The sequence below is a fragment of the Pteropus vampyrus genome, unplaced genomic scaffold (genome assembly GCF_000151845.1).
Source record: "Pteropus vampyrus isolate Shadow unplaced genomic scaffold, Pvam_2.0 Scaffold723, whole genome shotgun sequence".
NCBI classification, from domain to species: Eukaryota; Metazoa; Chordata; class Mammalia; order Chiroptera; family Pteropodidae; genus Pteropus; species Pteropus vampyrus.
Genome location: NW_011889504.1, coordinates 199,125 through 212,561, shown reverse-complemented (window position 1 = coordinate 212,561; position 13,437 = coordinate 199,125). Strand labels below are relative to the sequence as shown.

Below are 13,437 nucleotides of genomic sequence, written 5' to 3'. Positions count from 1 at the left end.
GTCATCCAGTTTGATGATGTTTCAACAATGGCAGCACTGAGTCTGCACAATTAGGTAGTGGGGAGGGCTCAAAAGAGGAACAATGGATACTGTAGGCACTTCTGTACAGAGTCATCTCACCTCTGGCCCTCACTCCAACAACTCAGTGTCCTCCTGTAAATCCTTAGTGCCCCTTGTGCAGCCCACCGGGTGCTGGTGCTCAGAGCAAGCAGGTCCATCACTGTGAAAGTCTGTTCGCAAACATGGCCTCTTTAAGAGGTATCTGCAGCTGCCAGCTGCCAGCTGCCAGCTGCCACTGCTATGGCCTCTGTCCCACTCAGCTACTTGGGACCGGGCAGCCTCGCATCTTCGTCTCATCCTACCTCCTCCTGTTGTAGGGTGATTTCTTAATTCTCTCCCTAGTTGTAGAGCTTCTTCATCTAGGTCTCAGGTGATTTCCCTTGCTGTTTGCTCCTTGTTTCTGTCACAACTTTGATTTGGTCACAAGAAGGATGAACAGAGCCTCTATCATCCATGCTATTTTTTTCTCTCTACTACTGAGTTTTGAGGTTTCTTTGCATATTATATCCAAACTACTTATACAACAAGTCTGCTCCCAAAAACATAACAACAAAAAAAGAGCAGAGCCCTGTCTGGAATACATCTTGGCTGAAACACCACTCTACATGTGATTCCCACCTGCATTCTTTGGCATTGTTGGGTTTTGCCGTGTGCTTATTATGAAAATAAGATAGTCACTTAAAGTTTTTTTCCTTGAAAGTGTAAATGAGTAATTTTTAATACCATTCAGAAAACCAAGTATAGAAACTAAGATGAAAAGAGTTGAGGGTCACAGTTTTCTTCATGCTATGAAGTGGTTTTCTCATCATGCGATCAATGCTCTGCTCTGGTTTTCTTCTTTCCTTGTTTGGCCCTTTAATACATAACAGGCTGACTCAGAAGGCTCTGAGTCTGCTTACTTCCTGCTTTCACACTCCCATATGTGGGCGGCCTGACAAGTCAGGTTTCTGTTTAGGAATCATGTTCACAGTGTTTTAAAGAGGATGTGAGCACCAGTGGGCGAGAAAACAGGACTGTTGCCCCCTGACAATCCATGGGAGGTGAATGTCTGGCCCCCCAGTACTGAGACCTGTTAGGATGCAGCCCTTGTGGATAAGCACCGGGACTCTCCTGCTCTCAATCCTGCTACCGTGGCCAGTCACAGGTAAGTGGGGCAGGACAGCCATGCTTTTCTTTATCCTGGAGCCCGGTATAGAAGTCACCTTAATGCAGGGAGGAGGCAAGAGAACTAAATGTTAATCAATCTACATTCAGAGACTACAACATGCTGACCAGTCCTTCAGAATGAAGGAAGATTTTTGCTGAGATTGCTAACAACCCATTCCCTACACTCTGAAGGGGAAACAAGAAAATGGAGTCTTTAAGTGGTGCTCTACACAAATAAAATTGTTCATTCCCTATGTCTAAAATCATAGAGACCTGTGGATTAAAGGCTGGGAACTGCCAACAGGCCTTTCACACTACATATTCTTACATTTTCATGCTACATACTCATCCTTCCTCACTGTATGCCCATGCCATCAAAAGGAAATGGGTAAACAAAGTTTTTAAATCATAATTCACAGAAATTAAGAATGATATAGAAACTGAATTCCCTGAACACTCTGGGTCCCTGTCAGTGCCTTTAATCTGTCTCCCTCACTGTCCTTGTTTCTCTCTATTGTCTCTGTCCTTCTAAGTCTCTCTCAGGCTCTCTCACTCTGCCTCTGAGAGGAGACCATGCTCTGTCCATGGAGCATTACCTCTTCTCCAATAAACTTTCCTTTTGACTCTAACTTTGGTGTGTGTTTGAATTCTCTCTTAAGCTCTGCCCAGAACCCACTTCTCTCTCCCTGCAGGGCTTGGTTCCTACCCTCAGGGAAATTCACCCTGTCCTGCCTCAACCTTATCTCACAGAAGAACATCTGCAGAGCTGCAGCTCTTTTCCTGTTTCCTGGACCTGCAAACCTGAGGACTTTTCTCATCCCTGGCTCTTTATCTCTATCTTTCTGTGTCCCTTTCCTTTTCTATTTTATCTATTTTATTGAAGATAAAATAATATAATTATTTTATATATAACTATATAATTAATTATATATAACTATATATAATATAATATAAACATGGTATGTATAATATAAACATGGTATCTTAAAATACACTTCCTGTTTTTCATTCTGTTCAGTTTTACATGACACTACTTCTAAAGCTTAACCTATGAAAAAGTCCACATGCCTGCTAGAGGGATGTTCTGTGCCCATTGAACTCAGGACCTAGCACAGTGTCCAGATAATTTGGGCTTCAACAAATACCCTTATGTTTATAGTTGTGTGTTTGTGCTCTTAAAATCGTTACTTCCAATGTGAAATTTTATTTTAACAGAAGAAAATTGGTCCAATTGAGAATGCACAGGATTGCCAAGCAATGGTTTGGTTGAAATAAGTACAAAGTATTCCATTTAAATGCAAAAGTATACAGTGGAATATTCATATATTTTAACAGAAAATCTATATTATAATGAAACATGCTATTGAGCAGTAAAATTAATATAGTTATTTTGTCAACAAATAAAAGATAACTTTAAATTCTAAAATCATAGCCCAGTCTACCACCTCAGAAATATCATCTACTAAAAACACAAGAAAACAATTGAAACGTTGAAAAAAATTATAACAGAACTGAAAAAAACCTATTAAATTTATGAAGTTTCCTTTTTTTTAAAATTACCTTCATGGAGTGGAAATTGATATACAAACAGTGTTTTTACTACATACAATTTGATGAGTGGATGCCACACGTGCTGTTTTCTATTCTGAGATAGTAGGTCAGATGCAGCCACAAGAAGAGACATAGGAGAGGCTCAGGACAACAAAGTTTATTTTACAACAAATCTTAGGGATATGGTCACATTCTCTGAGGGGGCTGTGGGAGGGGGCAGGTAACAATGAGGGGAGTAAACCCAGCAGTTTGGAAGCAGAGAAAGGGAGAGGACTCATGAGCAAGTGACTTAATTGGAGTGAAACACACAAGTAAAAGGCACAAGGAAATTTCTGCTTTTGAATGTCACTAAGTCATAGTCAGAGGAGGGTAAGCAGGAAACTTGTGACAGAAACCAGCCTTGTCACACTTGTGCACGTAGCCACCTGGGTGAAGTGTTCTCAGCCTGCTTGCAACAATGTTGAGGCCACAGGAAAAACTGAAGTGTAAAAATTTACAACACATATACAAACACTTGTGAAACTACCACCACAATCAAGGCAATACTCATACTCATCGCTTTCAAAAGTTTTCTCCTGCCATTTCGTTTTTTTATTGTTTACATTATGTTCGTGTGTGATAAAAATCTAAGTGAGTTCTACACTCAAATCTAAGTGAGCACAGTATTTTAAATATAAGCCCCGTGTTTTAGCAGATCTCTGGAATTTATTAATCTTGCCAACTGTGAAGGTCTCTTTAACTGAAAAACAAATGTGAAATGAGATGCAGTTGTTTTTGGTAGACTTGGGAAAACATTTTAATGTCAAGAAGAAATAAACAAGCAAAGAAAATAACTTTAAATATTTAAATTTTAGCAATTCTCTTTAAGATTTTGTTACTGAGAAAATATTCAGAAAGACATAGATAAGACTTACAGTAATTTACATGCATTTGAATTCCAGTCCTAGGCAAATGGAAAGATAATTAAACTGTAGTTAGGGTCATATTGATGTCACACACGGGTGTGTGTCCTGTTCCCTGTCACGCTCACAGTGTGACTGAGCACCCTTCCTCTAGGTCTGCCCCACCCCACCATCAGAGGGTCACACCCATGCCTGCCACCAGCCCACAGATGACACATCCTTGTCTTCATTATTTCCAGGGCAATTCCACGTGATAGGACCGAGGTCGCCGGTCATCGCTGTGGTTGAGGAAGAGATTGTGCTGCCCTGTCAGCTCAGCCCTCCAAGGGACGCTGGAGACATGGAGGTGAGGTGGTACCGAGCCCACTCCCCGGGTCTGGTGCATCGTTACCCAAGCCCCCAGGACCCCGCGGAGCCGCAAAGGCAGGATTACCGAGCAAGGGCAGAGGTCCTGCTGGAGAACGCCACCCGTGGGCTCGTGTCCCTGAGGGTCCGTCCTGTCCACGCTTCCGACGGCGGGGAGTACACGTGTTTCTTTGAGAGTCCCACCTACTACAACGAAGCAAAATTCGAGGTGTTGGTCACAGGTGAGCCTCTGCAACGAAACTCTCAATCTGTATTCTTTTTCGGTCCAGTCAGCAACCAACAGTGTAGGAACAGCTGCAGGGCGCAGATGGTTGGGCTTACACAGACACCACGCTGGGCTACAAAACTGTCGCAGAGGCGAGACTCGCCTGACGAGCTTCCTTCAGCTCCTGCAGATTATAGAAGAAATATATTCACATCTGTTTTCTTTGTCAACACAATTGCTTAAAGAGAGGAGAGAGCAGGGATTCGAGGGTGCCTCCTTTCTGAAGTCCTGAAACATGCCTCAGTCTACCTTCCAAAGCCAAAGGGGCTGCACCTGAGCGGGAGGCATCTGACCAGCCCGCCCCAGGCCTGGGACTCAGCGCCGGGACCCTGATCGCGCCACACTCCTCATTACCCAGTCAAAAGTGGTCTACTCACTCTTGTTAAGGCATCTTGCTTTACTCAGACCCTTGTGCAAGTCTGTTCTCTTAGGTCCCGCCCAGCTCAGACATTTTCCCCAGAAAAATTCCCCTTGCCAGTGTGAATGGGTAAAAAAGGTTTTAGTTCCAGTCATACATGAGCCCAAATCAGCCCTTTTTCTACAAACATCAGAGGGCCTTGTGCCAAGCTCAGGTGATGAGTTTCTGTATCACCTCCCCTTATAATCTATCAGAGGGAGTCCAGTAACATTCGCCTCTCAAAGAGAGAAAAAACTTAAATACTCCCTCCCCTTCAGTGACAGTCTGGATATGCCCCAGGTAACTGTTGGACTCACATTTATATAAGTAAGAAACTTACATGATTCTTCATCAATTAAAGGAGGCTACTGCAAAGAGACTTGTTTACAAGTTTTAAACAACTTTTTTGCCAATTTTTTGCTAGCCAGACGCTTTGGTTCATACAATTCCCTAATAAAATTTCTGCCATCATGAAGAGCATACATACCTCCCTCTAAGAGTCATTTCTGAGTTCGTAACAAAAGTTGCTTCTTTTAGCCAGCTCCCTACTGCAAGTGTCTACTGTATGCAAATGAGTGCCGCCCCTGCAGGAGGCATTTACCCAGGCACTGCCAGAGCTACAAGAGTGAGCCCTGCTGTTGTCATCCTTCATTAAGTCTCACCTCTGGACAAGGATCCAGACTTTACTGTGGTGACTTCTGAGACAATCTAGGAGTCAAACATACACTAGAACATGTCCCAAACCCTGAGTAAACACTTATCAATGGCTTTCAATTTGAAAGCCAGCTGCTACCGTTGCTTTCTAATCGAGCAATATATCATTTCTCTGGATCATCTTGTTTATCTTTACCCCAGATGCCTTTGTTCTTTGCACAAATTCTACTGCTAAATAAAGTGTTAGAATACCAACTTTCTACTGCTATTCCTCTTTATCCTCTGAACCTGCATTTTCAGTTTAAAATTTATTGGCACTAAATTGAAGCGTTGTGGCTATAGCTGTTTGTTCTGAGCTCCAACAATGGTTGACATGTTCAAGAATCTTCTTTACAATCTCCTATGTCCCAGCAGGTGAGGTTTCCAGACGTATCACTTCCATGACTTCTCCAAGTCAGAAAGGCAAGAGCAGTTGTGTTTGCCACCCAAGCACAAAAATACTCACATTTTAAAAAATATAACTAAGAAAAAGTCTCTGACAAACTTCTTAATTTGTGCTGTGGACAATACTACAACAATGCCTGTGAATTTCACTCACCTTTTTATTAAGCCAAATAGAGCCCACCACACCCAAAGAAGTTTGGATCACTTTCTCATGTTGCCTAAGAGCAGTAAAATACCCTGGATTTGATACTCCAAGTAGTACAATATTTGCAGATGCAATTTTTCAGTGCACCCATGGGATGAATTCAGATCTATGGACTGAGATGTACTTCTGAATATTTAGGCAAATTCTATTACCCCATGGCCCATGAGAGTATGTTTGTGTATAAATACTGAAATAATACGTAATCCAGTTTTTATTCCAAAAGAAAGATTTCTGTGCTCTCTAACTTCAGGGGTTTGTACTTTGCATGTTCTTTTTGCCATGTTTTTGTTGTTGTTGTTGTTGTTGGTGGTGGTGGTGGTGGATTTGTTTGTTTGTTTGTTTGTTTTTACGTGAGAACCATCTCATTTTGGTATGTTATCCTCCATTATTATATATAAGAAAAATAAAGTTCTGTGCTGATTCAGTGCTCTTACCTTGTCCAGGTGAACATTTTCCATTACCTTGGGTTGTTCTTCCTGAGACAGATCCACTTGTACCTGTCACCCACACATACTGTTCAACATCAAAGATTCTCATTTGTGCCAGTCTTGGCAAATGACAGTTCCTCTTTGATTCTCTCTACTAGGAGACCTCAGGTTTTTCTTTGATTTTCACGGTAGTGTGGTTTCATGCATGCATTTCTTTAATGCACCCCTTCATCCTGGAGCAGTGGTTTGGCCCAGGGTAAGTAAGCAGTTCCCACTGGATATATAGTCCCTGCGGGTAGTTATCCCCAGATTCCCATCTATCTCCAGAAAAAATTTAATCCACACCTAAAACCAAGTATACCCAGCTCACTTCCTGTGATGTTTAAATATCCAGAGAGTGTGGGTAATAAAAGTTCTACTGTGTGTAGACCTGTAGTGAATTCTGAGTTACTTTCTGCTTAAAGTCACCACACACCACTGTCCTATACATCTAACTAGTTTATCACTAGTAGGTGACAAGTAAGCAAATCCATGAACCAACAACTGCAACATTTTTGTTTGCAGCAAACAAAAATGTATTGCTGCAAACTTAACCAAAATATTTTCTAACATATCAATAGAATATGAAGGCTTGAAAATCAATAACATAATTAGAAATGCTCATTATACTAGTGAAAATTATAAATTCCTTCTTCCCACTGTGATCATAAGAGAGTAAAAATACTAAACTCTCTCAAAATTGATAGAATAAAAAATTGATCAAATTCAGCTTTGCTATGGCAGGAACCACCCAGGCCTCAAATGAGCAGATGACAACTCTCAGGAGTGGGAGAACCGAAGAAGCCTGGCTTTTTTCTGGTACTGGCATTTTTCCTCCTTGACCATTGGCATCATAAATCAAATTAGAAAATTGGTGACCTAGACAACATTTAGAATACTCTTTCCAAGCTTCTTAAATTATGACTACCACTCCCCACCCCCGTTGCCCTTCCTATTCTGTAAGTGATGCTGTAATCAGCTACTATAAGTACCTATTTGCAAGATTTGCTTACCTTAAGCCCACACATTTAGTAAGGGAAACAGAACTGCATGATTCAAAGGGCAACTTTACTGTTTTGTTCCCCCCAAATCTGACACCTTAATTAAACATTTATTATGTTTTAACAAATTCCTGTTAAATATAATGACTTTACAAAAAACTTATACATAATCACATTTTTCCTCAAATTTTAGGATATCCAGATCTAATATACAATTTTTTTCAAATGAAAATATCCCAAAAGACAAATGTAAACCATCTTTTCTTTTAATTTTGACTGATTAACATTTTATTTACTAACTTTTTATGTCTTTTTTTGTGGTCATAACTTTCTTCTTTTTTTCAGTTAGAGTTGACATTCAATATTATTTTATATTAGTTTCAGGGGTACAGCATGGTGGTTAGACATTTATCTAATTTATGAAGTTATCCCTCTGACGAGTCTAGTACCATTTGATTCCATACATAGTTATTACAATATTATTGACTATATCCCCTATGCTTTACTTTATATTCCATGACTCTTTTGTAACTACCAATTTGTACTTCTTAATCCCTTCACCTGTCTTACCCAGGCCCCAAAACCCCTGCCCACATGGAAATAATCAGTCTGTATTCTGTGCATATGAATCTGTTTCTGTTTTGTTTGTTTTATTCTTTAGATTCCATATATGGTATTTATCTTTCCCTGTCTGACTTATTTCACTTAGCATAATACCTTTCAGGTTCATCCAAGTTGTTGCAAACGATAAGATTCCATTCTGTTTTATGACTGAGTAATATCCCATTGTATATAGGTATCACGGCTTCTTTATCCAATTGTCTGTTGATGGGCACTTAGATTCTTCCATGTCTTGGCTGCTGTAAATAATGCTGCAATGAACATAGAGGTGAATATAGTTTTTTGAATTAGTGTTTTGAATTACTTTGAATCAATATCCACAAGAAAATTGCTGAGTCATAAAATATTTATATATTTTTTTTATTTTTTTGAATATTTGTTAGCCAATATATTTTAAAATTAGTTTTCTTTTTAAAATTAATTAATTAATTTGGGGGTGACATTAACAAAATCCAATACGTTTCAAGTGTACAATTCAGCAAGTCATATATATATATATATGTATATATATATATTGTATTATGCGTTCACCACCCATAATTAGATTTCTTTCCATCAACACATATTTGACCTATTAATGCCTATCTACCTCCCCGCTTTTCCCCTTCCCTCTGGTAATCACTAGTCCACTCTCCATGTCTACCAGTCTCTGTTTGTCATGTTTGTTTGTTGCTTTTAGATTAATATCCCACATATACACGATATCATGTGGTTTTCAATTTTTTTCTGTTTGGCTTATTTCACTTAGCATGGTTATTTCAAGATCTGTCCATGTTGTTGCAAATTAAAGTATTTCAACTCTCCTTATAGCTGAGTAATATTCCATTGTATATATGTGCCACATCTCCTTTATCCAGTCATCTATTGTAGAACACTTCAGTTGCTACCATGTCCCAGACACCATGACTAATGCTACTATGAACATCATTGTGCATATATCTTTTTGGATAAATGTTTTCAAGTTTTGGGGGTAAATACCCAGTAGAGGGATTACTGGATCAAATGGTAGATCAATTATTAGTTTTCTGAGAAACCTCCATACTATTTTCCGCAGTGGCTGTACCAACTTACATTCCCAATAGCAATGTTTGAGGGTTCCTTTTTCTCCACATTTTCTCCAACACTTGTTACTACTTGTCCTGTTGATAACAGCCATTCTAACAGATGTGAGATGGGATCTCATTATTGTTTTGTTTTGCTTTTCCCTAATTGCTAGTGAAGTTGAGGATCCTTTCATATGTTTATTGGCCATTTGTATGTCTTCTTGGGAGAACTGCCTGTTCAGATCCTCTGCCCATTTTTTAATTGGATTGTTTGGGGATTTTTTGTTGTTGTTGTTATTGAGTTGTGTATTTTGTTGTTATATGAGTTCTTTATACATTTTGGATATTAGGCCCTTATCGGAGGCATTTCTTGCAAATACACTTTCCCATTCGGATGATTCTCTTTGCCTTATTGATGGTTTCTTCTACTGTACAGAAGCCTTGTAGTTTGATATAGTCCCATTCATTTATTTTTGCTTTTACTTCTCTTGCTTTTGAGGTCAAATTCATAAAATCCTCTTTGAGTCTAAGGTCTATGAGTTTAGTAAATATGTTTTCTTCCATGAATTTTATTGTTTCAGGTCTTATATCCAAGTTCTTAATCCATTTTGAGTTAATTTAAATGTGTGGTGATAGACAACAGTCTAGTTTCATTCTTTTGCATGTGGCTTTCTGGTTTTCCCAGCACCATTTATTGAAGAAGCTTTCCTTTCCCCATTTTATGTTTTTGGCTCCTTTGTTGAAAATTTTTCACTCATATAACGGGGGCTTGCTTCTGGACTCTCAATTCTGTTTCACTGGTCTGTGTGTCTATTTTTCTGCTAATAACATGCCATTTTGATTATTGTCACCTTGTAGCATAATTTGAAGTCGGGCAGAGCTTATTCCTTTTTCTCAGGATAGCTTTGACTATTTGGGGTCTTTAGTACTTCCATACAAATCTTATGATTTTTTGTTTTATTTTTATTTTTTAAAAATGCCGATGGGATTTTGAAGGAATTTCATTAAATCTGTATAATGCTTTAGGTAATTAGGTAATTTCAACTATGTTGATTGTTCCATTCTAGGAACACAGAATCTTTTTCCATTTCTTTGTGTCTTCTTCAATTTCTTTTAATAGAATCTTATAATTTTCATTATACAGGTCCTTCACATGTTTTGTTTTCTTTTTTTTGTGTGTGTGTTATCTTTACCAAGTTTTTGTATCAGGGTAATATTAGCTTCATAAAATGTTAGGAAACATTTCCTTCTCTTCACTTTTCGGAAGACTTTGAGGAGAATAGATGTTAAATCTTCTTTGATGTTTGGTAGAATTCACTGGCAAAGCCATCTGCTCCTGGACTTTTACTTTCTGGTAGGTGTTTGACGATGGTTTCAATTTCAGTTTTTCTTGATATAGTCTAAGAAGGTTGTTTTTCTTCTCTTGGAAGCTCTTTAATTCTAAATGTTAGCTTTGCTGGGTATAGTAATCTTGGTTGTAGGTCCTTGCTTTTCATCACTCTAAATAGTGCTTGACAATGTTTTCTTGCCAATCCCTTCTGGCCTGCAAAGAAAGTTCTGTTGAGAAATCATCTGACAGTCATATGAGAGCTCCCTTGTAGACAACTAACTGTCTTTCTCTTTCTGCTTTTACAATTGTCTCTTTGTCTTTAACCTTTGGCATTTTAGTTATGATGTGTCTTAGTGTGGGCCTCTTTGGGTTCATCTTGTTTGAGACTCTGTGTGCTTCCTGGACTTGTATGTCTATTTCCTTTGCCATGTAAGGGAAGTTTTCAGTCGTTATTTCTTCCTATAAATTCTCAAAATTTTAATCTTTCTCTTATCTTTCTGGTACCCCTATGATGCAAATGTTGTTACTCTTGATGTTGTTTCAAAGGCCCCTTATACTATTCTCATTTAAAATTTTGTTTTTCTTTTTTAATTTCAGGTGTAAAATTTAACAGTAAGGTGCATATATATTGCATTGTGTATTCACCGCTCATAGTTAGATTTCTTTCTGTCACTAAATATTTGACCCCTTTTACCCCATATACCTCCCTCTTTCCCTCTCCCCACCACCCTCTGGTACCATTAGTCTGTTGTCCATGTCCATGAGTCTCTGTTGTTTGTCTTGTTCATTTGTTGCTTTTAGGTTTCTATCTCACATATAAGTGATATCATGCGGTTTTCAACAAAAAAAAATTGTTTTTCTTGTTGCTGTTCTGATTGAGTGTTTTCTGCTACCTTGTCTTCTAAATTGCTGATTCAGTTTTCTGTTTCATCTAATCTGCTATTGGTTCTTTCTAGATGGTTTCAGTTATTACTTTCTTCATTTTGGACTAGTTCTTTTTATGTTATTTTTTTGTCCTTTTATATGCTTATTATCTCTTTGTTGAAGTTTTCACTAAGTTCATTGAGCATCCTTATAACCAGTGTTTTGAACTCTGTATCTGGTAGGTTGTTTGTCTCCATTTTGTTTAGCTTTTTTTCTGGAGTTATCTCCTATTATTTCATTTTGGATACATTTCTTTGTTTCCTTATTTGGGCTGCCTCTCTCTGTTTCTATGTATTAGGTAGATGTGCTATGTGTACCAGTTTTGGCAGGGTGGCCTTAACATAGCGGCATGAGAGAGAGGCCATGCTGTGAACCAAGGCCAGCTGCCACTAGTACCCAGCCTGGGGCAGCTCAGCAAAAGGCCCAGGGTACCCCAAGGCCTGCCACCACCTGCTGCGTGCTCATAAAGCTCAGCCCTTGAAAGAGCCCTAGGTGGTGTAAGATTGAGTGAGGGAGGTCTCAGTGAGTCATCTGTGTGGGGTGAGTGGTGTTTACCAGGTTAATGCAAATTCAGGTCTGGCACTAGTGCTGAGCCTGTGGTCAGTGAGCAAAAGGCTCAGAGCACACCAAGACCAGCCACTGCCATTCTCAGGCTCATGAACCCTTGACAATTGTCCAAGAAAGACTGCAGTGCAGGCAGAGCTGGCTGCCCACCACTGAAAGAGCCCCTGGTAATGTGTGAGTTAGGTTCATCAGGGTCCCAGGGAATCACCAGGGTGGAGTGAGCAGAGTTCACCAGACCAATGCAGACTCAGATTTGGTTGTGTGTATGTGTTGGAGCGGTGGGTGGAGGGAGGGGGCGGGAATCTTAACACAGGAAAGATGGAGCCTGCCCATGGGATGCAAAGGAAGAGGCCTCAACACAGGGACAATGGCAGCTACTCCTGCAGCCTTCACCTTGAAGCCAGACAATTGAGTTACTCCCGTATGTCCCTGTTGTCTTTTAAGCAGCTGCTCCAATGTTGGAGCTCAAAGTGAATGAGTAACTCCATCAATGAGTAACTCCATCCATGGGTCATTTAAGAGGAACTCTGGCAACTTCTGCCATCCTGAATCTCACTCAGCCACAGTCTCTGCAGATTTTCAGAGCTAGAAATAGTGGAGAATTCTCTTCACAGCACTGGAACCCTGAGCCTGGTATGTGGCTGGGACCCCTCACTCTTCAGTGGAGACCTCTGCAGCTGAGCTATCTCTCCTGTGGGTTTGAGGCCAGCCTGTTTCTCACCTCAGCTCCCATAGTCTCAGCGTGGCTTATTCTGTGTGTCCTTAGTTATAAGACTTCTGTTCAGCTAGACTTCAGGTGATTCTCACTGATGGCTATTCTGTAGTTGTAATTTTGATGTGGTTATGGGAGGAGGCAAACACAACATTTACTTACTCTGCCATTTTGGATTCCCATCTGATTAACTTTTTTATATAACTGTTTTTATTCATCAAGGCGAGAGATAATGAAATCTTAAACTCAGAATAGGAGCTGAGGAGGTGGAAAAGAGATGGCCATTTAGAGGCATAAGTGGTGGAATTCGATAGCCTATTTCTTGATTAACTCCTTAAAGTGATTCACGTTTATTTATTAAAAAATAGTAAGCACTTTGCATGGCATAAGCTTTACTTCAACCCCATGAGTTGAGGCTGTTATTATCCTCATTTCAAAGAAAGGGATTTGAGGCATGAGGCTCTTCAGTGCTTGGTTGTAATCTGGTACTGTGTCAGGAGGTATAGATCCAACCCTTTGACTCAAGAGCCTACCCTCATAACCACAAAGCCCTACTGCTTTTGAAAGCTATTATCTTTTGAAAATACTATTTCTCAGTTCTGTTACTGGAGGCCCTCACTGTGCCATCTAGGTTGTCAGAGGCTTAGAGCAACATTCACTAGTTACCTCATGGTATATCTTTAGGACCTGATCATCTATGCACATCAGATAGCATTAGATAATTTTCCTTTATGAACATAATAGATGGTTGTGCTAACTCTGTGCTGCTGTGACAAATAGCCACA

At 39.6% G+C, this 13,437-nt stretch overlaps 1 protein-coding gene across 4 annotated transcripts in view; it reads left to right on the top strand.

Moving 5' to 3' along the window:
• Window positions 1–979: 979 nt before the first annotated feature.
• Window positions 980–13,437, top strand: part of LOC105309340 (butyrophilin subfamily 1 member A1-like) — a 49,941-nt gene continuing 37,483 nt past the window's right edge. For all 4 annotated transcript variants that reach the window (XM_023526154.1, XM_023526152.1, XM_023526153.1 and 1 more), the window contains exons 1-2: window positions 980–1,204; window positions 3,899–4,246. In XM_023526154.1, coding sequence (XP_023381922.1) covers window positions 1,105–1,204; window positions 3,899–4,246 — 448 coding nt within the window. In that variant the 5' untranslated portion in view covers window positions 980–1,104. The remainder of the gene's footprint in view (window positions 1,205–3,898; window positions 4,247–13,437) is intronic.